At 43.1% G+C, this 24,788-nt stretch overlaps 2 protein-coding genes across 3 annotated transcripts in view; both read left to right on the forward strand.

Annotated features, from left to right (window-relative positions):
- Positions 1-1,031: 1,031 nt before the first annotated feature.
- armc6 (armadillo repeat containing 6) lies at positions 1,032-5,171 on the forward strand. The gene is made up of 8 exons (XM_014141031.2): positions 1,032-1,127; positions 1,462-1,624; positions 1,777-1,853; positions 1,986-2,544; positions 2,670-2,815; positions 3,508-3,639; positions 3,758-3,895; positions 4,064-5,171. The coding sequence occupies exons 2-8, from the start codon at positions 1,504-1,506 to the stop codon at positions 4,277-4,279; spliced, it is 1,389 nt and encodes a 462-aa protein (XP_013996506.1). The 5' UTR covers positions 1,032-1,127; positions 1,462-1,503; the 3' UTR covers positions 4,280-5,171.
- Positions 5,172-5,383: 212 nt separating this feature from the next.
- Positions 5,384-24,788, forward strand: part of slc25a42 (solute carrier family 25 member 42) — a 59,961-nt gene continuing 40,556 nt past the window's right edge. The window contains exons 1-2 of one of the 2 annotated variants that reach the window (XM_045694357.1): positions 5,384-5,836; positions 13,235-13,396. In XM_045694357.1, the coding sequence (XP_045550313.1) occupies positions 13,313-13,396 (84 nt within the window). In that variant the 5' untranslated portion in view covers positions 5,384-5,836; positions 13,235-13,312. Of the gene's footprint in view, positions 5,837-6,083; positions 6,893-13,234; positions 13,397-24,788 lie in introns of those variants that run through there. The other variant, XM_014141246.2, reaches the window with a different exon arrangement.

Here is a 24,788-nt window from a genome sequence, read left to right on the forward strand (position 1 = left end):
GCTGTTGGCTAGAGCGCACTTATAGCCTACATGATGAAATTATTATGGATAAGAGCAATAATATTTGTATTTGTCAAACAGCAGTCAAAACATCATCGATCATCATGTCACCAGAATCAGATCCTCAATATTTATTGGGAAAAAGCATCAAGCTCATCACCTTGCACTTTCAGCACCCTGTGAAGTTAGTTCATCATAACTTTATTTCATCTGTAGCTTAATAAACTGCATGCTTCCCTGATAAGTCGTAGTGGGAAAAGCATCAAGCTCACCTTGCACTTTCACCACCCTGTTAAATTCTTCATAAATTAGTTAATCTGTAGCCTAATAAACTGCATGGTTTCCCTAGTCGTGGTGGGATCATCACACAACATTTGGTGTACAAAATCTATAATTCTGCACCTGAACAAGGCAGTTAACCCACTGTTCCTAGGCTATAATTGTAAATAAGATTTTGTTCTTAACTGACTTGCCTAGTTAAATAAAGGTTAAATTAAAAATAAATTAAAAAATCCAAGTTTACTTCAATATAATGGTTATTATATCAATACTTGCTAATAAAAGTTCTTCTGCCGCCATTTATTTTACTGACACAAAAAGATCCCATCATGTCAAATGAAGAAATCACAAGAAGTTGGTGGCACCTTAATCGGGGAGGATGGGCTCGTGGTAATAGCTAGAGCAGAGTAGGTGGCATGGTTTCAAACATATAGAAACCACATTTTTGACTCCATTTAAGGCAGCATCTACTCTTCCTGAGGTCCAAACACATTGACATTTATATTACACATAAAACAAAACAGTACTTCATATAACACTGTCACACCACCAGATATCCACAACACAAAATGTATGATACCACTCTACAACAATATTACCGTGTACGGGTTTCTCTTCACAGTCCATGCTGTTCCATAAAGTGTATTTTTATCTGATTTTCCTGCTTGCATTAGTTACCTTATGTGGAATAGAGTTCCTTGTAGCCATGACTCTATGTAGTACTATGTGCCTCCCATAGTCTGTCCTGGACAGATTAAGTTGGTTCTCCCCCCCACACGACATTTATTTAGTCGGTTACCTTACCACTCAAACGTGCCCATTATCAGCAGCACAGCCACCGGGCGGTGGTAAGTGATAAATGATCTATTATTTTGTGAAGTTCCCGGTAATTCTATTCTAAGTTAACACATTAGAAACGTATGGCTAAACGTATGTTTAAAGCATCTCGGCTATCTGAAAAATAGTTCGCTAGATACCGGTATCTATCTTTGTGTGCTGATGGCTAAGTTGAGCTAGCTAGCTAGGGGTGTCGCTAGCTAGTAAACGTGCTATCTTTAAGCAGGCGGTTGTTATCTGACGTTTGTGTCACCAGCAACACACAGCCCACAACAATGATCATGTTGGAGAAGACTGACTATGTTGGGTCCTTTCTGATTTTGCAATCGTTTTATTGCATTTCAGTCTTGGTCGTCGTCTCTTCGAGTTGAGCTGAACGTTGCAGACATGGCCTGTCGCAGGATCACACAGGAGACCTTCGATGCGGTGGTCAAGGAAAACATCGATGAGTTCGACATGGACACGGCGGAGGCCTTGAGAGAAGCGGTAGAACAGTTTGAGTCTCAAGGTATACTAACGTTACATGATTTGATCTGAATCTAACATTGTAGGAGCAACATGCTCGCCTACTGTAACTCAACCGTATGATAGGCAACGTATAAGATAAACCTCTGATCCTGGATGAATATTCCTTCTCTGTTTTTCCTCCATATTCCCCAGGGGTGGACCTCAGCTGTATAGTGAAAACTGTGCGGACAGCAGGTGATCACCAAACAGAGGAGCATGAGGTCCTTCAGGTTGGTATGGAGTATGTTCTGCACTGATGACAACACAACATAAGTCATCACCACATGCATCACATTTCACAGTACAGAAAAGTACAGGATGCCACCCATCATGCCACAGCTCTGTACTGTTTCTATTTACAGGCCCTGGAATCCCTTCAAATAGCATCTGACAGCAGTATGGCTGCAGATCTGAAACGCTTCACTGAGCAGTGTTCTCTTGGCTTCGCCCAGAGGCACCTGGCAGCCCAGAAAGATGCCTATCCTACAATCATCTCCTGCTGTAGAAAGACTCTGGATGAACAGGAGGCTCTGCTGGCCGCGCTCTCTGCCCTGGCCGCTCTGACAGATGGCCAGCCAGACCTCCTTGACTTGGAGGGCAAGGATCTCCTTGTGAGCATCCTTGGCATGTACCAGACAGACCCTGCTCTGATGTTAGTAGCCATCCGTACGGTCCGCCATTGCTGTTTGAAGCACGAGCAGAACAGGCAGGATTTGGTGAAGGCTGGAGTGCTGCCGTTGCTGACCGGTACCATAAAGCAACACACTGGACGCTCCGATCTGGTCAAAGAGGCCTGTAATGCCCTCCGGTACATGACCTTTGACGATGACATAAGAGTTCCTTTTGGACAGGCTCACGAACACGCCAAGATGATCGTTATGGAACACAATGGGTTGAAAGTCATTGTGGAGGCTGCTAAAGGTAATAGAAATGTCCAAAGGAAGATACTATGAAAGATAATGATATCTTTGAGTATTTAGGATGGTAGATTCACATGTTTTATTCTTGGTGAATCACCTCTTCCCTGTTTCTTTTCTCCCTCTCAGCACACCCAGAGAATACCCCTGTCCTCAGTGTGCTGTGTGCTACTCTGTCCAGCCTGGCCGTGAGGAACGAGTTCTGTCAGGACATCTGTGACCTGGGAGGGTTAAAGTTCATGATGACCCTGCTGGCAGACAGTTATGAGTCCCAGGTAAGTTATGCTGACAAAAGTGTCTCAGACCAGCCTTTTTCAAACCTCCTTGTGGACCCCCAGCCATTCCATGTATTTGAACTATTCCAGAACTAGCATACCTGATTCAACTTGTCATCAAGTGACTGTTTTTGACAAATTATTTCATAAGTCTTCACTAGAAACCAAATAGAAGCAAGCAAACGAAACGGGGAGGGACCTGTCTGAATTTGTCAATTAGAAAAACTCATTTTCGTAGCAAAACGTTTTCCCTTGTGGAACATTTTGCTACGGTGTGCAATTTTTTATTTGTTGTTATTGAACATTTATTTAACTACACAAGGCAGTTAAGAACAAATACTTATTTACAATATGTCGGCCTAACCCGGACGATGCTGGGTCAATTGTGCGCCGCCCTATGGGACTCCCAATCACGGCCGGATGTGATGCAGCCTGGATTCGAACCAGGTACTGCAGTGACACCTCTGTCTCTGACCACTGCACCACTCGGGAGACCCCTAATGCATACACCCCAGGTGTGCTAGTTCAGGGTTACAACAAAATATGTAAACATCTGGGGATCCCAGAGGAGAGAGACCCCACTCCCCCCCCAAAAGGCTACTTCAGACGACGTTTCTGTCTTTTAAATTTTACATGAGATTGTTTTGACTTGTTATCTGAATTGCTCACTAATTAGTTCACGTCCCTTCCAGGAGCTCACAAGGCAGGTACTCAGCGCTCTGAGGGCCATAGCAGGAAATGATGATGTGAAGGATGCTGTCACAAATGCCGGTGGAGTACAGCTCATCGTCATCGCCATGAACAGACACATGGGCAATGCTCAAGTGAGCCTTTCATTTCATGCAATTGACTGTTTTTGACAAATTATTTCATAAGTCTTTATTGTTTAAACATGTTATACATTTTTGTGGCTTTTATGTCGTGCCCATCTCTCCTGTCTAGGTGTGTGAGCAGGGCTGTGCTGCTCTCTCTGTCGTTGCTCTGCGCAAACCCAACAACTGCCAAGTCATTATGGAGGAAGGTGGTGCGCTGGCGGCTCTGCTGGCTATGAAGACCCATCCTGATGAGGTCAATGTGCAGGTAATACGAGGATACAAGAAGGAATCAGTTCCCCATCGGCACTACATAACTGGTGATCAAACCTTCTTTAGCCTGCTATCTTTATGTAATACCATCTCTTTGTCTCTCTCTGTCGCTCTGTGTGTGTGTGTGTGTGTGTGTGCGTGTGCGTGTGTGTGTGTTCCCCAGAAACAGGGATGTATGCTGCTGAGGAACCTGGTGGCGCGCATGACTCACTTCAACCAGCCCATCCTGGAGATGGGAGCAGAGGCCCTCATCGCCCAGGCTCTGGCGGCCCACCGGGACTGTGGCGACCTGGCAAAAGCTGCCCTCAGGGACCTTGGCTGCCAGGTGGAGCTCCGAGAGCTGTGGACGGGCAAGAAGGGCAGCCTCACCAGAGATTGACATTAAGGGCTGAAAGGCCCTCGGTCACCCATCCTGGTCTGGAGGATGTACAGGAGGTGCATGCTTTTGTTCCAGCCCAGCTATAACAACCTTGGTTAATTTAATTTATTGCTAATTTGAACAGGACACGTGTCAATTCAAAGCCGTAATAAAAGCTTACACACTCTGCAGCTCTCCAGAACCAGGGTTGGGGACCACTACACTCAGAACACCTGAACACAGTCAATAAAGCTGCTAATCCTAGTAAATGGCCTCATCCAAGTTTCTGATATGCCTGGGAAGCAGAGTTGTATGAAGGAGTACAGAGGGGGATAAAGCTGTTGGACTTGTGATGTTTTTAAATGTATTATTATTTACTGTACATATTTTTGTGGTTATTAGTTGTATTTTCACTTTTACAGCCATTTTCTTTCATCAGAATTTGTTTAAGTATTAAATCCTGAAAATGTAGTTTTATTTACCAGGTCTATTATAGTCTTGAAGTGTACTTAATTGAATGCAAACATGCTTTCTTGCACTCCGTTCTCTTTGTGCAGCTTCATTGTAATGTGGCTTTTGCCTGTACTCCCAAATTGTTTCTTTGCTTAGTTGGACATTTTAGATTTTAATGTGCATAACATGTTTTTTTCCCCCTGCAAACATTCCTTAACAATACTCTGCGGTTGGGTTAAATTAGAAATGAAGTAATTAAATTAATTGAAAATAGAGTACCTTTTTTCAAATATTGACTTCAATTTGACCCCAAACCTGCAACACTTTTACTCTTAAAGTGTCCATTTTTAAGTCTACCTGTTTGTCTCCTGTTATAGTAGGAAACTGGAAATGCTGATACATGCCTCTTCCTCAGAGAGACCGACACGTGAACAGTGTATTAAAACCAACTGAGTCATGATGTGGGCATTTTTTGGCTGATCTAAACTAGGTAATCTCTTTGCAGCTGCACAATATTAATCTAAAACATGAAATCTGATGTGTGTCTGATTTAGACTGTCCATTGGCTTGAGGGTGTTCTACCTGCGTTCGCATGTATTTGTGTGAGCGAGAGGGGAGAAAGAAAAGTAGACACCAATACACTGCTGAATGCTCATGCGGTGCGTCAAGTGCAAGGACGAACTTGGGAGTGAATCCTAACCTCCATTTATGAAAAAAATTAAATATGCATTGATGTCAGTAGGAGACTGAGTCAAAATTAATCTTAAGTGGAAGTTAAGATTCACCTGTTGATGGACAGCAGAAGCATTCGGCAGTGTGCTGGTGTCTGATTTTCTTTCATGACGTTACTGTTGGCACCCTGCAGCTGAAAGTAGCTAAACTGGATGTGTGTACAGTACCGTACTTCTAAACTGTGAGAGTGGCTGAGCTTTGGTGTGTGTATGGGACTCTTCTATGTTTGAGTGAACTAAAGAATGTTGTTTACTGAGCTCCCATTGGTTAGTGACAAGAAGGGGATGAGTTGTTCAGACTTTTTTTTTAGGATACTGTTCTCTCTGCCCTACAATGATAAAAGCTTTAGAACCAGTCTGAGGGGTTGCCCAGCAGTCAGGAACACTGGTCACAGTAATGTTTACATAGTGTTTTACTCACTTTATATGCATATACTGTATTCTACTATAGTCATGGCTCATCCTATATAATGATTTTTTTTATTTTCTGGATTATGTGTGTATTATTTTTATTGCTATGTTTTACTGCATGGTTGGAGCTAGCAACACAAGCATTTCGATGCACCTGCAATAACTAAACATCTGCGTACTCAACCAGTAAACTTTGATTTTAAGGACTAGGATAAGATGAAGATGGATAAAACATGTTATGCATGAACTTCATCTCTATATTGGACAGTGCTCTATAATCCTGGTCCTGGAGGGTTTACATGGTGTGCATAGATGATAGATGATAGATGATAAATTGATTAACTCACCTGCTATTCAATTTATCATCTATAAGGGGAACTCACATTCTGCAAATAGAGACATGGCACTTTGTGTTGCACATTGCAGGCAGAACATTAACTTTCAACTCTATATATGTGAGCCCTCTTTTGTTATTTGAATTTTTAGTAACAAAATTCATAGAAGACTCACAAAAACTCCGATTCCCAACAAAAGCTTTTCGTTTATTACGTTAACGCCCCTCAAACGGACCTATCGAAGCATCCGCCACCTCCCAATGACTTCACTTCCCACTATCCCACCGCACTCGCCCTTGCAAAGCTTGCTACTAGCGGTGTCACAGCAGATACAAAACAGCATGGAAGGTGACAGTTACTAAAGTCATAGTTGGGGCAATGAAACAGAAAATAATGTTACAGACAGTGCCTCCAGGATCTGAAGACGTTAGCTACACGAAAGTGTTCAACTTTCAAGAGTTTTATATTCAAAACGTGGACACACTTTGAACATTGTCGTGACAGATCGCTATTTAGCTAGCTTGCTAACCCTGCTAGCTAAGTTATTTTGGTGTGCAGAATCAAATCGATAGCCGTCGCTAAACTCAAGAACGGCGTAGGGTGGAGACAGGCTGCCAACTGAATATTTAAATAAAACGTCTAAATTAATTTAAAAAATAAGGAAACCCTGAAGGATCCACCGGGGGTGCTAGGATATCGACAAGGTAAGATATCAATGCTTGTGTAACTGCTTATAAAATTAACAACAAGTTGAACCAGTGTCCGCATAGAAGGGAACGGGTCTCCTGCTATGCCTAGATGCTGTTTCAACAACCAGTCGCTAGCTAGCATGATCTGCAGTGCGTATATATAGGTTAGTTACCCTGGCTAGTCACTAGTTAAGATGTCTAGTTTGCTAACATACATGTAGCGATGACACTCCAGCAATAGAAAAGTTGTCCCTCTGTCAACTTCTGGTGCCTTTGTCACTGTGTGCAGCCACTTGTCCAATGTCACTGTTATTTTGTGTGTGTGTGTATATATATATATATCTGATCTGGAAGAAGATAGAAATCCTAGCTAGATAATCCTTTGCTGCCTAAATATGTAACGCTTATGTAAACATTCAGAATATCGAGGTTACATTTACTATATGGTGTATAACTTGTTATAGGCCTATTTTCCAATACATTTGGTAGGTGTGTTAGTACAGTAAGCTAGATGCAGATTGAACCCCAGATATGTGATAACAGTGCATTCGGAAAGTATTCAGACTGCTTGACTTTTTCCACATTTTGTTACGTTACAGCCTTATTCTAAAATGGATTAAATCGTTTTTTCCCTCATCAATCTACACACAATACCCAATAATGACAAAGCAAAAACAGGTTTAGAATTTGGATTGTGAGCATCCTGCGCAGCTATTTTCAGGTCTCTCCAGAGATGTTTGATCTGGATCAAGTCCGGGCTCTGGCTTGGCCACTCCAGGACATTCAGAGACTTGTCCCAAAGCCACTCCTGCATTGTCTTGGCTGTGTGCTTAGGGTCGTTGTCCTGTTGGAAGGTGAACCTTTGCTCCAGTTTGAGGTCCTGAGCGCTCTGGAGCAGGTTTTCATCAAGGATCTCTCTGTACTTTGCTCCGTTCATCTTTCCCTCGATCCGGAATAGTCTCCCAGTCCCTGCCTCTTAAAAACATTCCCAAATCATGATGCTGCCACCACCATGTTTCACCGTAGGGATGGTGCCAGGTTTCCTCCAGACGTGACACTAGGCATTCAGGCAAACGATTTTAATCTTGGTTTCATCAGACCAGAGAATCATGTTTCTCATGGTTTGAGAATCCTTTAGATGCCTTTTGGCAAACTCCAAGTGGACTGTCATGTGCCTTTTACTGAGGAGTGGCTTCCGTCTTGCTACTGTACCATAAAGGCCTGATTGGTGGAGAGCTGCAGAGGTGGTTGTCCTTCTGGAAGGTTCTCCCATCTCCACAGAGGAACTCTGGAGCTATGTCAGAGTGACCATCAGGTTCTTGGTCACCTCCCTGACCAAGGCCCTTCTCCCCCGATTGCTCAGTTTGGCCTGGTGGCCAGCTCTAGGAAGTCTTGGTGGTTCCAAACATCTTCCATGTAAGAATGATGGAGGCCACTGTGTTCTTGGGGACCTTCAATGCTGCAGAAATATTTTGGTGCCCTTCCCCATATCTGAGCCTCGACACAATCCTGTGTCAAAGCTTTACAGACAATTCCTTTGACATCATGGCTTGGTTTTTGCTCTGACATGCACTGTCAACTGTGGGACCTTATATAGACAGGTGTGTGCCCTTTCCAAATCATGTCCAATCAATTGAATTTACCACAGGTGGACTCCAAGTTGGATGATCAATGGAAACAGGATGCACCTGAGGTCAATTTTTAATCTCATTGAAAGGGTCTGAATGCTTATGTAAATAAGTTACTTCTGTTTTTTATTTCATACAAATTTGCCAAAATGTGTAACAAACTGGTTTTGCTTTGTCATTATGGGGTTGTGTGTGTGTGTGTGTGTGTGTGTGTGTATTGATGAGTATTTCATTATTTTCAGAATAAGGCTGTAAAGTAACAAAATTAGGAAAATGGGAAGAGGTCTGAATACTTTCTGAATGCACTGTATGTTTCCGTTTCTGGGATTTACACGTTAAATTATACAAAACGCTGCCATAGATGTTTCAACTAACTTGCTCTTGGCGATACTGTCTAGGTTCTCAATTCGGGGGGAAAAGGTATCTTTTATAAATGTCCGTGTCCAGTTGCAGAAATGACCATGTCCACTCTACGAGAACTCAAAGATATTAAATCTATGTTTTGTATGGAGTGTGCCTCACTGCCGCGTCATATAGAAACGACTAGTTCCTGCAAAGATGCTGGGAAATCCTAGATGTGCGGCAGCTAAGATGGTGAGGAACTTCCTTGCGTGGTACAAAGCATTAGGACTGGGAATTGACAGGGACTTCACGATACTTAGTTGCCGATAGGATATGTATAGCAATTTGATACTGTGATGTGATTGCAATTTGATGTTCCAAACATATTGCTCATCATATGTCTGCTGCAGAGAGACAAGAGAGAGCCATGAGAAAATGAGTTTTAGGTCTGGGATCAGCTCTTTCTAGTACAGCAGGCTTAGACTAGTTTGGGGAATTGTCTACTGTACCAACACACCTACCCATGTAAGTCCAATTAAATTGCTATTTTTAAAGGATTACTTAGAAATAATTGAGTAAAAATACAGTACTCCATTGTGACTGTATGTTCATGACATGTAGCGTGACAACCCATGAATATGTTCCTCAGGTCTTCTGTTGTCATGGCAGAATGCAGCTGACACGTCACATTTCATGACTCAGGAGCATACACATCAAACAAAAACGTGGTGACGGACAGGATGGGGCTATTTTTATTTATTTATTTCACCTTTATTTAACCAGGTAGGCTAGTTCACCTTTATTTAACCAGGTAGGCTAGTTGAGAACAAGTTCTCATTTGCAACTGCGACCTGACCAAGATAAAGCATAGCAATTCGACACATACAACAGAGTTACACATGGAATAAACAAAACATAGTCAATAATACAGTTGAAAAAAGAAAACAAAAAGTCTATATACAGTGAGTGCAAATGAGGTAGGACAAGAGAGGTAAGGCCATGGTGGCGAAGTAAGTACAATATAGCAATTAAACACTGGAATGGTAGATGTGCAGAAGATGAATGTGCAAGTAGAGATACTGGGGTGCAAAGGAGCAAGATAAATAAATACAGTATGGGGATGAGGTAGGTAGATAGATGGGCTGTTTACAGATGGGCTATGTACAGGTGCAGTGATCTGTGAGCTGCTCTGACAGCTGGTGCTTAAAGCTAGTGAGGGAGATATGAGTCTCCAGCTTCAGAGATTTTTGCAGTTCATACCAGTCATTGGCAGCAGAGAACTGGAAGGAAAGGCGGCCAAAGGAGGTGTTGGCTTTGGGGATGACCAGTGAGATATACCTGCTGGAGCGTGTGCTACGAGTGGGTGCTGCTATGGTGACCAGTGAGCTGAGATAAGGCGGGGCTTTACCTAGCAGAGACTTATAGATAACCTGTAGCCAGTGGGTTTGGCGACGAGTATGAAGCGAGGGCCGACCAACGAGAGCGTACATGTCGCAATGGTGGGTAGTGTATGGGGCTTTGGTGACAAAACAGATGGCACTGTGATAGACTGCATCCAGTTTGTTGAGTAGAGTGTTGGAGGCTATTTTATAGACGACATCACCGAAGTCGAGGATCGGTAGGATGGTCAGTTTTACGAGGGTATGTTTGGCAGCATTAGTGAAGGATGCTTTGTTGCGATATAGGAAGCCGATTCTAGATTTAATTTTGGATTGGAGATGCTTAATGTGAGTCTGGAAGGAGAGTTTACAGTCTAACCAGACATCCAGGTATTTGTAGTTGTCCACGTATTCTAAGTCAGAGCCATCCAGAGTAGTGATGCTGGACGGGCGAGCAGGTGCGGGCAGTGATTGATTGAATAGCATGCATTTAGTTTTACCTGCGTTTTAAGAGCAGTTGGAGGCCACGGAAGGAGAGTTGTATGGCATTGAAGCTCGTCTGGAGGTTAGTTAACACAGTGTCCAAAGAGGGGCCAGAAGTATACAGAATGGTGTCGTCTGCGTAGAGGTGGATCAGAGAATCACCAGCAGCAAGAGCAACATCATTGATGTATACAGAGAAGAGAGTCGGCCCGAGAATTGAACCCTGTGGCACCCCCATAGAGACTGCCAGAGGTCCGGACAACAGGCCCTCCGATTTAACACACTGAACTCTATCAGAGAAGTAGTTGGTGAACCAGGCGAGGCAATCATTTGAGAAACCAAGGCTGTCGAGTCTGCCAATAAGAATGTGGTGATTGACAGAGTCGAAAGCCTTGGCCAGGTCGATGAATATGGCTGCACAGTAATGTCTCTTATCGATGGCGGTTATGATGTAAGGGGTAGCAGGAAGTTTGAGAGGGAGGGTGAGGGGTGGGGGCTGTTGGAGTGCTTTTTCTGCAGTTTGGTATTTGGCCATGCTGTAGGGATGCCAATATTAGTTGCCACTGACTACGCCATCTTCCAACAGCCCCCGTTTGTTTGCTCTCTTTCTAGGCTCATCCCTCTATACTTCTCTTTTCATCCTTCATTCTTCTTGCTGTTCCTAGAAGGCGGTTCAGTCTGGGTTTCAAGAATGGGTAATTTTGCAGTGTAATGATTAATTGAAAGACCTGTAGGTTAGCCTAGATATCCTCGACAGAGATGATTTAGCTTGCTTTGTTTCTTCTCTCAGAGTAGGATGAGGTGGAGTCCCTCTGTGGGCATACACAGTTTATTCTGTGTCTGACTGCCAATTCCATATTTTAGTTTAGTCACTCCTTTTCTTTTTTATGTAGTGCACTTTGTTCCCTTTGTTGTTTGCGACGTGACCCTGAGAGAAAAAATCTAATAAAAGTGTGTGTGTGTGTGTGTGTGTACACGCCTGCACAATATAAGAGTACCGGTAGATGTGAGCTCTACTATTTGGTAGAGTTGTCACCAGTATCAAGACACTCAGAAGTATCGTGGCAAGGTAACAAAACATGAATCTCACTTCATTTCTTGAAGAAAACAGTCCAAATGTTGGAAAAAACAGCCTCATGTTGTCACCTTTTGTTTATTTTGCAAATTTGGTATCATAGTATGGTGATGCTGGAATCGTGACGACCCTAGTGTATGGTGTTCTTCAGTGTCGCCTCTGCCTTGGACAGACACCTTTCACCCAGAAAGCAGCAGCAGCTTTGTGCTGTGCCAGTCCAGAGGTGCTTCTGTTGATGAAATGTTGCCCAGTAACTTATTATAGCCCTGAGATGTAGGGCAGACAGACAGAGGGGTAACTCAAGTAGCCTGTTGCTCTCAAATGTCTCTCTTCATTCTTTCAATGTTAACGCTCAGTCTGGATACATTGTGGTGGAAACATTTAAATGTCCTTTCCTTTTATTTAGTTGTCATAAACTCCAAGTGAGATCTTTGTCAAAGCAGCCGTGAATGTGTAGAAAACACCATACAGCAACTTTTCTGTTGATGGCTAAATACAGGGCTAGCCTAGACCACCAACGGTTGTGTAAATACAGGGCTAGCCTAGACCACCAACGGTTGTGTAAATACAGGGCTAGCCTAGACCACCAACGGTTGTGTAAATACAGGGCTAGCCTAGACCACCAACGGTTGTGTAAATACAGGGCTAGCCTAGACCACCAACGGTTGTGTAAATACAGGGCTAGCCTAGACCACCAACGGTTGTGTAAATACAGGGCTAGCCTAGACCACCAACGGTTGTGTAAATACAGGGCTAGCCTGGACCACCAACGGTTGTGTAAATACAGGGCTAGCCTGGACCACCAACGGTTGTGTAAATACAGGGCTAGCCTGGACCACCAACGGTTGTGTAAATACAGGGCTAGCCTGGACCACCAACGGTTGTGTAAATACAGGGCTAGCCTGGACCACCAACGGTTGTGTAAATACAGGGCTAGCCTAGACCACCAACGGTTGTGTAAATACAGGGCTAGCCTAGACCACCAACAGTTGTGTAAATACAGGGCTAGCCTAGACCACCAACGGTTGTGTAAATACAGGGCTAGCCTAGACCACCAACAGTTGTGTAAGGGTGGAACAGAGAGCTCTCTTTGACAGGGGCATTACTCCTGAAGGCAAAGCCTCTCAGAGTCTTTATTAATGTGCCCTGATTAGTTAGTGAATTATTAATTGAGCTGTCGTCCATAGAGTTTCTGCTCTGTTAACCCATTCGTTGTCATGTCAATTGATCTACAGGGATTTGGAGTACTGTAGAAAATATCTGTTCAGCGGGGCATTGGTAATTGTTGTTGTGTGACCTAATTCTAGTGTCTTGTCAGTGTTGCATTTCAGCTGACAAACAGTGGCACTCAGTAGAGAGGTTGCTTGAGACAAGAATCTGCATTGACATGATCATTCATGTGTTTTCCCCTCTCTGTTTGTCCCTTGGGCCTTGCCGTTCCTTGTTTCAGGTAGTTGGCGTTGCCGCCCCCCGGTGGCCGGTGTGTATGAGTGTGGGCAGCGGCTGGTGAGCGTCGTAGTCCACGGGGATGGGGAATGGAGTCCAGCAACACCAGGCAACACCACTCACACAAGGAGAGGTGCTGCCACGGCCCTCTGACAGCCAGGCAGAGGTAAGCTGTAGTTCAATGTGTTCATTGGCTGGGGCCTGGAGTTTTGCCCCGTCTGGTCATGTGATTAGGAAAAACTCAAACTTTGGCTCCATTATTGACCCAACTCTTAATTCCAAGTCCAACCTTTGCAGGTCTACATATTGTTTTGCGTAGGGGCTAGGAGCCGGTTTGGAATAAGGCCATTTCCCCACCATAACTATAGCTTCCAATGGCTTTCCTTTGTGTGGAGGAAGGTCATGCCTTAACCTGGACAAGATAATACGTTTTTCCTGACTAAAAACAATTTCTTAATGCAAGACAAACAGTAGGCATTAACAAAATAACTCAAAGCCATGATATGAGGATATGCTTTGCAAAGATAGCCTATATTCTGTATTGGCTCTATTCTGCTCCTTCTCCCCCCTAGTGGCGTGCAACGAGTTTATCATATAGAATATCAAGGTACAGCTGTCTGTTGTTTACAGTCAGTTCACAACATTCTAGGAGTGATTTAATGCCAGTAACAAGAGACTTCTATGTTCAAACAGGGCCACATTCTTCTATCTTGTTTTTCTGCTATTGACTTCTTGTCAGAACTTATTTTATGACTCATCGTCAGGGCTGGCTATCTTTTCTCGTCTCTCACACACACACGCACACACAGTCGACACACACTGGCCTATTTCCCAGTCTCTCTTACTTTTTCCACTTGAGTGTGTTTGTTTGTTCTTACATTGGCTGTTGTGTGAGATGTCTCAGGAATGGAGTGAATGAGGACAGATGAGATTGGGATGAGCTGAGCCAGTCCATTCAGCTGGACAGACAGCCTCCCCCAGTCCTTCCCTCTTTTTTTTCTTTGTTTCTCTATTTTTCCTTCTTTCTGTGCCTCTCTCTCTCTCGGCTCTCTCTCTCGGCTCTCTCTCTCTCTCGGCTCTCTCTCTCTCTCGGCTCTCTTTCACTCTCTGCTCTCTTTCACTCTCTGCTCTCTTTCACTCTTTCGCTCTCTTTCACTCTTTCGCTCTCTTTCACTCTTTCGCTCTCTTTCACTCTTTCGCTCTCTTTCACTCTTTCGCTCTCTTTCACTCTCTTTCTCTCTTTCACTCTCTCTCTCCTCTCTTTCACTCTCTTTCACTCTCTTTCACGCTCTTCACTCTCTCTTCACTCTCTCTCTCTTCTCTCTTTCACTCTCACCACTCTTTCACTTTCACTCTCTCTCTGCTCTCTCTGCTCTCTACTCACTCTCTTCACTCTCTACTCACTCGGCTCTCTCTCTTCTCTCTTTCACTCTCTTCACTCGCTTCACTCTCTCTCTCTTTCACTCTCACCACTCTTTCTACTCTCTTTCTGCTCTCTACTCTCTCTACTCTCTCTGCTCTCTCACTCTCTTCACTCTCTCTCTCCTCTCTTTCACTCTCTCTCCTCTCTTTCACTCTCTCTCCTCTCTTTCACTCTCTCTGCTCTCTCTACTCTCTCTGCTCTCTCTACTCTCTCTGCTCTCTCTACTCTCTCACTCTCTTCACTCTCACTCTCTTCACTCTCACTCTCTTCACTCTCACGCTCTTCACTCTCACGCTCTTCACTCTCACGCTCTTCACTCTCACTCTCTTGACTCACTCTCTTGACTCACTCTCTTGACTCACTCTCTTGACTCACTCTCTTGACTCACTCTCTTGACTCACTCTCTTGACTCTCTCTCTTGACTCTCACACTCTTCGCTCTCCTCTCTCTGCTCTCCTCTCTCTGCTCTCCTCTCTCTGCTCTCCTCTCTCTGCTCTCCTCTCTCTGCTCTCCTCTCTCTGCTCTCCTCTCTCTGCTCTGTAATATAGCATATGACATAAATATGATACAATAAGAAACGTAATATAAATATGTATATAAATATGCAATGACGTGAAATATTAACGTCGACAGTATGGTTGTGACGTGACGAAATATGGGAAGCTATGTGTGAAAAATGCTAATGACAAAGCTTAAGCAAATGTATGAAGCAAATAATAATATATAATAAATATATATATATAACTAAAATATATATTATATATATATAAATATATATATTTATATTTATATATAATAAAATATTATATATACAATATATATATATAACAGCAAGAACTATATAACTAATATACAAGCAAATATATATATAACAATATATATATATAATATATATGCTAAACCACTATGTATGGCAGAAATAATATATTTAAATATATATGTGAGCAAAATGTAAATGAAATACTAATATATGACGAAATAATAATAATTAATATGAAATATATATATTATAGCAAAATTATGGCATATGTGTATGTATGAAGTTAATATTATATGAGCAGAGCATATAATAACAAATATATATGAAAAAATATATGAATATATATAACAAAAATATATATAGCAAACTATATATATATGTAACATTATATATATTTCAACAACAAACTATATATATACAATAATATATATAACTCTAATTATCATATATAACAGCTGTAACATATAACCCCATCATACTTATGTACTTGAAATATAACATTAATAACATAAGCAATATTAACAGGTTAGACGATTCAATAGACTATAATAGGCGATAGTGTGCAACGGAGATAATACGATAATCTGTATAATAGACATGATATGTGCTAATATATATATGGACGTGGCGAAATATGTGCCGTGTCGGCAATTGTCAGCATAATGCATAATATCAAATATAATCAAACATATGGGTTTATAATCAAATAATAATATATGGCCAGTATGTATATATGTAATGAGTAATAGGGTAAACATACAGCATATGCGTTAGAAATTAATAATACGTAAAATAACGTGTGAGAAATAAAAAATATAATATTATAATATATAAATATGTTTCTCTCTTTCTCTCGTCCTTTCTTCTTCTCTCTCTCTCTTTATCCCTCTCTCTCTCTCTCTCTCTCTCCCTCTCTCTCTCTTTCTCTCTCTCTCTCTCTTTCTCTCTCTCTCCTTCTCTCTCTCTCTTTCTCTCTCTCTCTTTATCTCTCTCCTCTCTTTCTTTCTCTCTCATTTCTCTCTCTCTTTCTCTCTCTCTCTTTATCTCTCTCTTTCTCTCTCTCTTTCTCTCTCTCTCTCTCTCTCCTTCTCTCTCTTTATCTCTCCTTTCTCTCTCTCTCTATATATATATATATCTAAATATATATAGCAACTTGTATATGTTACAGATGTTAATATTGGCACTGTATTGGCATATATATAGCAAATTGTAAGCATGCAAATAACATATAATTAACTATGTAACTATATATATATAAATAATATATAGTATATAGCACAAGTATTAAATGTATTATCGATAATATAACATATATATATAATAATCATCTTAACATTTTTCTCTCTACCTCTCTCTCTCTCTCTTTCCTTCCTCTTTCTCTATCTTTCTCTCTCTTTAACTCTCTTTCTCTCTATCTACTCATTATCTCTCTCTCTCTTTCTCTCTTTATGCAATATATATATAATGCTCTGTATAACTAGCATTACATATAACATATATATAACATAGCTTAATATATATATATAACATAACATATATAACAACATATATATATATATATATAACATATACCTCTTTGTCTCAGCATAACATAACATATGCTGTCTCTCTCAACTTATCTTTCTCTTTGTCTGTCTTTCTATATAACATATATATAACATAATATATATATATAACAACATAATATATATTTTAAATATATATATAATATATAACATAACATAACCTTACTATATATATATATAAATATATAACATAACATATATAACAATATATATATTATGGTAACATATATATATATATAACATATATATAACAACATATATAAATATATAAAATATATATATAACTTTGTCCTATATAACTTATACTCTCTTTGTCTCTCTTATACTCTCTTTCCTCTTCATCTATGACATATATTTGTCATATAACGCTATATAACATCTTTTTAAATATATAGAACATAACAACATAACATAACATCTATAATGCACAATATATATATATATGGCACGTAAGTATATATAACGATATATATAATATATAGTTATATATAACATATATATAACCAACATATATATATAATATATGTAACATAACCTTCTCTCTCTCTTTCACTCTCCCCCTCCTCTCTCTCTCTTCACCCCCCCCTTCTCTTCACTCGCCCTCTTTCTCTTTCACCTCGCCCCTCTTTCACTCCCCCCCCCTCTCTCTCTCTTTCTACCTCTCTCTTCACTCCCTCTCACTCCCCCTCTCTTTCACTCTCTCTCTTCACCTCTTCACCCCCCCCCCTCTTTCCACCCCCCCTCTTTCACTCCCTCTCTCACCTCTCTCTCTTTCACTCTTCTCTCTTTCACGCCCTCTCTCTCTTTCACTCTCTCTCACGCCTCCCCCCCTCCTCACGCCTCTCTTTTCACAGCCTTCCTCTTTCACGCCTCTCCTTTCACTCGCCTCTTTTCTACCCGCCCTCTCTCTTCACTCTTTTATTTCTTCTCTTTCACCTCTCTTCTCTTTCACTTCTCTCTCTTTCCTCTTTCACTGGCTCTCTCTTTCTCTTCACTCGCTTCTTTCTCTTTCATCAGCCTTTTCTCTTTCACTCGCTCTCTTCTTTCACGCGCTCTCTTTCTCTTTCACTCGGGGCCTCTCTTTCTCACTCCTCTCCCCGCTCTCTCTTCACCTCTCAGCTTCTCTTCTTCACTCTCTCGCCTCTTCTCTTTCGCCTCTTTCTTTCTCTCTCTCGCTTTCTCTCTCTCTTTTCACTCTCCCTCTCATACTCCCCCCCCCTCCTTTCACTCCCCCCCCCCTCACTCCCTCTCTTCACTCTCTCTTCACCTTTCTCTCTTCACCTCTCTTTCTACCTCTTTCTCTCTTTCTCTCTCTTCACCTCTTTCACTCCCTCTTTCACTTCTCTCTTTCACTCCCCCTCTTTCACTCCCCCCCCCTCTTTCACCCCCCTCCCTTTCACTCCTCTCTCTTCTTTACTCTCTCTCTCTTCACTCTCTCTTTCACCTCTCTTCACCTCTTTCACTCCCTTTCCCCCCCTTTTCTCTCTCTCTCTTTCTCTCTCTCTTCACTCTCTTTCTCTCTCACTTTTCCTCTCTTTCTCTCTTTCACTCTCTCTCTTCTTACCTTTTTTCTCTCTCTCTCTCTCTCTCTTTCAATTTCTTTCTCTCTCTCTCTCTCTCTTTCACTCCCCCTCTCTCTTTCACTCTCTTCCCCTCTTTCACTTCCCCTCTCTCTCTTTTCACTTCTCTCTCTTCACTTTCTCTCTTTCACTCTCTCTTTCTCTTCACCTCTTCCCCCTCCTCTTTCAATTTCTTTCTCTTCAATTTCTTTCTCTCTTTCACACTCTTCACTCCCCCTCTTTCACTCTCTCTCTTCACATTTCTCTTTCTCTCTCTCTCTCTTTCACTTTCTTTCTCTCTCTCTCTCTTTCACTCGCTTCTCTCTCTTTCACCTCGCTCTCTCTCTCCTCTTTCTCTCTCTTTCACTCCTTCTTCTCTTTCTCTCTTCTTTCTCTTCTTCTCTCTTTCACTCATTCTCTCTCTCTCTCTCTCTTTCACCTCTCTCTCTCTCTCTTTCACTCTCCCTCTTCTTTCAACTCTCTCTCTCTTTACTCTCTCTTCTTACCTCTCTTCACCTCCCTCTTTCTCTCTCTCTCTCTTTCACTCTCTCTCTCTTCACTCCCCCTCTTTCACTCCCTCCTTCACCCTCTCTCTCTTTCTCTCTCTTTCTCTCTTTTCTCTCTCTCTTCTTACCTCTCTCTTTCACTCCCTCTCTTCACTCCCTTTCTCCTTTCACCCCCCCCTCTCACTCTCCCTTCTTTCTCTTTTCACTCCCTTTCACCCCCCCCCCTTTCACTCCCTTTCACTTTCTCTCTTTCTCTCTTCTGACTCGCTCTCTCTCTCTCTCTCTTTCACTCGCTCTCTCTCTCTCTCTTCACTCTCTCCCTTTCACTCGCCTTCTTTCTCTCTTTCACTTTCTTTTCTCTCTCTCTTCTCTTTTCTTTCACTTTTTCTCTCTCTCATTTCGCTTCCTCTTTCTCTTTCACTCAACCTCTTTCACCTCTCGCTTCCTTTCCTTCCCTTCTCGCCTTCCTCTTTTCATCACCTCCTTCTTTCTCTTCACTCCTCTTCGCTTCCTCTCTTCTTTCAGCCTCCCGCCCTCTCTCTCTCTCTTCGCCTCACCTCTTTCGCTCTCTCTCTTTCTCTCTCTCACTTTCTCTCACTCTCTCTCTCCACCTCTCTCGCTCACCTCTCTCTCTTTCTCTCTCTCTCTCTTTCACCCTCTTCACCTCTCTCTTTCACCTCCCCCTCTTTCACTCCCCCTCTTTCACCTCCCCCTCTTTCACTCTCCCCCCCCTTTTCTCTTACACCCCCTCTCTCTCTCTTTCTCTCTCTCTCTTTCTCTCTCTCTCTCTCTTTCTCTCTCTCTTTCTCTCTCTCTCTTTCTCTCTCTCTTTCTCTCTTTCACTTTCTCTCTCTTCACTCTCTCTTTCACTTTCTTCCTCTTTCACTCCTTCTTCACTCTTCTTCTTTCTCTCTCTTCTTTCACTCCCTTCTTTCTTCCCCCCTCTTTCACTTCCCCCCTCTCTCTCTTTCTAATCCCCCTCTCTTTCACTCTTTCTCTCTCTTTCTCTCTCTCTTTCTTTCTCTCTTTCACGCTTTCTCTCTCTCTTTCACTCTCTCTCTTGAACTCTCTCTCCCTCTTTCACTCCCCTCTTCTTCCTCTCTTTCACTCTCTTTCTCTCTCTTTCTCTCTCTCTCTTCACCTCTCTTCTCTTTCACTCTCTTTCACTCTCTCTTTCACTCTCTTTCACTCTCTTCTTAATTTCTCTCTCTTTCTCACCTCTCTCTTTCACTCTCTCTTTCACTCTCTCTTCACTCTTCTCTTCTCTCCTCTTCTCTCTTTCACGCTTTCTCTCTCTCTTTCACCCTCTCTCTCTTTCACTCTCCCCCCTCTCACCCCCTCTTTCTCTCTCTCTTTCACTTCGCTCTCTTTCTCTCTCTCACCGCTTCCCCTTCTTTCTCCTCTCACCTCTTTCATCTTTCACTCTCTTTCTCTCTTTCACCTCTTTCACTCTCTCTTCTCTTTCTCTCTCTCTCTCTTTCACACTCCGCTCTCTTTCTCTTTCACACCTTCGCTCTCTTTCTCTTTCACTTTCCCATTACCTTCTCTTTCACTCACTCTCTTCTCACCTCTCGTCTCTTTCACTTTCCGCTCTCTTTCTTTCACTCTGCCTTCTTTCGCCTCTCGCTCCCCCCTTCTCTCGCTTCTCACTCTCTTTCGCTCCCCCCCCTTCCCCCTTACTCTCTCTCACATTCTCTCTCTCTCACTCCCTCCCGCTTTCACTTTCTCTCTTCCCCCTCTTTCTCTCTTTCTCTCTCTTTCTCTCTCTTTCACTCTCTCTTTCACTCCCCCCCTCTTCTCTCTCTCTTTCACTCTCTCTCTCTCTTTCACCTCCCCCCCTCTTTCTCTCTCTCTTTCTCTCTCTCTCTTCTCTCTCTCTCTCTTTCTCTCTCTTTCTCTCTTTCTCTCTCTTTCACTCCCTTTCTCTCTCTTTCACTCCCTCTTTCACCCCCTTTCTCTCTTTCTCTCTCTTCACTCTCTTCTCGCTTTCTCTCTCTTTCTACCTCTCTCTCTTTCACTCTCTCTTTCTCTCTCTCTTCTCTCAATCTTCTCTCTCTTCACCTCTTTCTCTCTCTTTCTCTTTCTTTCTCTCTTTCACGCTTTCTCTCTTTTCTTCACTTTCTCTCTCTTCACCTCTCTCTCCCTCTTCACCACCCCTCTTCTCCCCCCTCTTCACCCCCCCCTTTCTCTCTCTTTCTCTCTCTCTCTTTCACTCCCCCTCTTTCACTCTCTTCACTCTCTTCACTCTCTTTCTTTCTTCACTCCCTCTCTCACTCTCTCTCCTTTCACTCTCCCTTTCACTCCCCCTCTCTCTTTCACTCTCTCTTCTCTCAATCCCCCCCTCTCTTCACCTCTTCTCTCTCTTTCTCTCTCTCTTTCCTTTCTCTTTCACGCTTTCTCTCTCTCTTTCACTCTCTCTTTCTTCCCCAATCTCTCTTCACCTCTTTCTCTCTTTCTCTCTCTCTTCTTCTTTCTGCTTTCTCTCTTCACTTTCTCTCCTCTTTCACTCTCTCTCACCCTCTTCACCTCTCTTTCACTCTCTTCTCACTCCTCTCTTTCACCCTCTTTCACTCTCTCTCTCACTCTCTTCTCTCTTTCACTCCCCCCTTTCTCTCTTTCACTCCCCCTTCTCTTTCACTCTCTTTCTCTCTTTCACTTTCTTTCTTTTCACTCTCTTTTCTCTCTTTCACTCTCTTTCTCTCTTTCACCGGCTTCCTCTTTCTTTTCTTTCACTCTCCTTTCTCTCTCTTCTCCTTTCGCTTTCTCTCTCTTCACGCTTTCTTCCTCTTCAATGCTTTCTCTCTTTCACGCTTCTCTTTCACGCTTTCTTTCACGCCTTTCTCTTTACTTTCCTTTCACTCCCCCCCCCCCTCTCTCTTTTCACTCCCCCCCCTCTCTCACTCTCTCTTTCACCTCCCTCTCTTTCACTCCCTCTCTCTCTTTCACTCTCCCTCTCTTTCACTCCCCCTTTCAACCTCTTTCACTCTTTCACTCTCTCCCCCTTCTCTCTCTCTTTCTCTCACTCCCCTCTTTCCTTTCAACCTCTTCTCCTCTTTCACTCCTCTTTCTCTCTTTCACTCTCTCTTTCATCCTCTCTTTCACTCTCTTTCACTCGCCTCTTTCTCTCTTTCCCTCTTTCTCTCTCTCTTTCTTTCTCTCTCTTTCACTTTCTCTCTCTCTTTCATTTCTCTCTTTCACGCTTTCTCTCTTTCACGCTTTCCTCTCTCTTTCACTCTTCCTCTTTCACGCTTTCTCTCTTTCACGCCTTTCTCTCTCTTTCACTCTCTCTCTCTTTCACTTCTTTCACTCCCTCTCTCTTTCACTCTCACCTCTTTCACTCCTCACCTCTTTCACCCCCTTTCTCTCTTCACTCTTCTTTTCACTCTCTCTCTCCTCTTTCACCCCCCTTTCTCTCTCTCTTTCACTCTCTTCACTCCCTCTTCACTCCCTTCTCTTCACTCCCTCTTTCTCTCTTCACCCCCCTTCTCTCTTTCACCTCTTTCACTCCCTCACTCTCTCTTTCAACCTCTCTTTTCACCTCTCTTTCACTCTCTTCACCGCCCTTTCTCTCTCTTTCTCTTCTCTCTCTTCTCTCTCTTTCTCTCTTTCACGCTTTCTCTTCACGCTTTCCCTCTTCACGCTTTCCTCTTTCACCTCTCTTTCACCTCTTTCACTCTCTTTCACGCTTCCCCTTTCACGCCTTTCCCCTTTCACGCTCTCTCTCTTCACGCTTCTCTTTACCTCTCCCCTCTCTTTCCCTCTCTCTCTCTCTTTTCACTTTCTCTCTCTCTTTCACCACTCTTTCACTCTCTTTCACTCCCTTTCACCTCTTTCAACCCCCTTTCAATTTCTCTTTCACTCTCTATCTTCTCTCTTCTTCACTCCCTCTCTCTTCTCTCTCTCTTCTCTTTCACTCTCTCTTTCTCTCTTTCACTCTCTCTTCTCTTTCAATTTCTTCTCTTCACTTTCACTCTTCACCTCCTCACTCCGCCTTCTCTCTTCTCTTCTCTCTCTTTCTCTTCACCCTTTCTCTCTCCTCTTTCACGCCTTCTCTCTCTTTCACGCTTTCCTCACACGCTTTCTCTCTCTTCACGCCTTCTCTCTCTCTTCACGCTTTCTCCTCTCTTTCACGCCTCTCTCTCTTTCACGCTTTCTCTCTTTCACGCTTCTCTCTCTTTCACGCTTTCCTCTTCACGCTTTCCTCTTTCACGTTTCCTCTCTTTCACATTCCCTTTCACTCTCTCTCACACTTCTCTTCACCTCACCTCTTACTTCACCTCACCCTTTCACCTCACCCCCTCTTCACCTCTCTCTTCACTTCCTCTCTCTCCCTCTTTCACCTCTCTCTTCTCCTCTTCACCTCTTCACTCTCTCCCTCACTCCCCCCTCTCTTTCTCTCTTTCTCCCTCTCTTTCTACCTCTCTTTCTCTCTTTCACTCTCTTCCCTTTCACTCCCTCTCTCTTTTCACTCTCTTTCACTTTCACCTCGGCTCTCTTCTCTCTCTCTTTCTCTCTCTCTTCACTCCCCCTCTCTTTCACGCTTCTTTCACGCTTTCTCTCTCTCTTCACGCCTTTCTCTCTCTTCACTTCTTTCACTCCCTCTTTCACGCTTTCTCTCTCTTTCACGCTTTCTCTCTCTCTTTCACGCTTTCTCTCTCTTTCACTCTCTCTCTCTTTCACTCCCTCTTCACCTCACTCCCTCACTTCCTACCTCTCTTCTCTCTTCACCCTCACTTTCTCTCTCTCTTTCTCTCCCACCCTCTTTCACTTTCTTCTTTCTCTCCTTTCACTCCCCCCTCTTCTCTCTTCTTCTCTCTTTCTCTTCTCTTCTCTCTTCTCTCTTTCACTTTCTCTTCTCCCTCTCTTTCACTTCTCTTTCTCTCTCTCTTCACTCCTCTTCTCTCTCTCTTTCACCCTCTCTTCTCTCTCTTTCACTCTTTCCTCTCTCTCTCTTTCACCTCTCTCTCACTTCTCTCTCTTTCACTCCCCCTCTTTCACCCCCCTCTTTCTTCACTCTTTCTACCTCCCTCTCACCCCCCTCTTCACCTCCCTTCACTCCCCCTCTCTTTCTTCACCTCTTCACTCCCTCTCTCTTTCACTCCCCCTCTCTCTTTCACTCTCTCTCTCTTTCACGCTTTCTCTCTCTTTCACTCCCTCTCTCTCTTTGCCGCTCTCTCTCTTTTTCTCTCTTCACCTCTCTCTTTTTCACTCTCTCTCCTCTTCTCACCTCTTCACTCTCCTTTCACTCTATTTCACTTTCTCTCTTTCACTTCCTCTCTCTTTCACTCCCTCTTTCACCTCTTTCACCTCTCTCTTCACTCCCCCCCCCTCTTCACTCCCCTCTTTCACTCCCCTTCACTCTCCCTTTCACTCCCTCTTCACTCCCTCTCTCTTCACCTCTCTCTTTCACTCTCTCTTTCACTCCTCTCTTTCTACCTCCCCCTCTTCACTCTCTTTCACGCTTTCTCTCTCTCTCTTTCACGCTTCTCTTCACTCTTCACTCTCTTTCTCTCTTTCTCTTCTCTCTTTCACACTCTCTTTCTCTCTCTTTCTCCTTTCACTCTCTTTCACTTCTTTCCTCTTTCACACTTTCTTTTCTCTCTCTTCAACTCTCACTCTCTCTTTCACTCTCTCCTTTCACTTCCCCCCCCCCCCTCTCTTCACCTCTTTCACCCCTCTGCCTCTCTCTCTTCACTTCCCCCCTTCAGCCCCCCCCCTCTTTTCACCTCTTTCACCTCTCTCTTT

The sequence above is a fragment of the Salmo salar genome, chromosome ssa14 (genome assembly GCF_905237065.1).
Source record: "Salmo salar chromosome ssa14, Ssal_v3.1, whole genome shotgun sequence".
NCBI lineage: Eukaryota > Metazoa > Chordata > Actinopteri > Salmoniformes > Salmonidae > Salmo > Salmo salar.

Bases quoted from the DNA above. Each gene is read 5' to 3' on its own strand.
- armc6 (XM_014141031.2), top strand. From the start codon at position 1,504: ATGGCCTGTCGCAGGATCACACAGGAGACCTTCGATGCGGTGGTCAAG. The intron at 2,545-2,669 runs GTAATAGAAATG...TCTCCCTCTCAG, and splicing joins CATTGTGGAGGCTGCTAAAG to CACACCCAGAGAATACCCCT. The intron at 3,896-4,063 runs GTAATACGAGGA...TGTGTTCCCCAG, and splicing joins CTGATGAGGTCAATGTGCAG to AAACAGGGATGTATGCTGCT.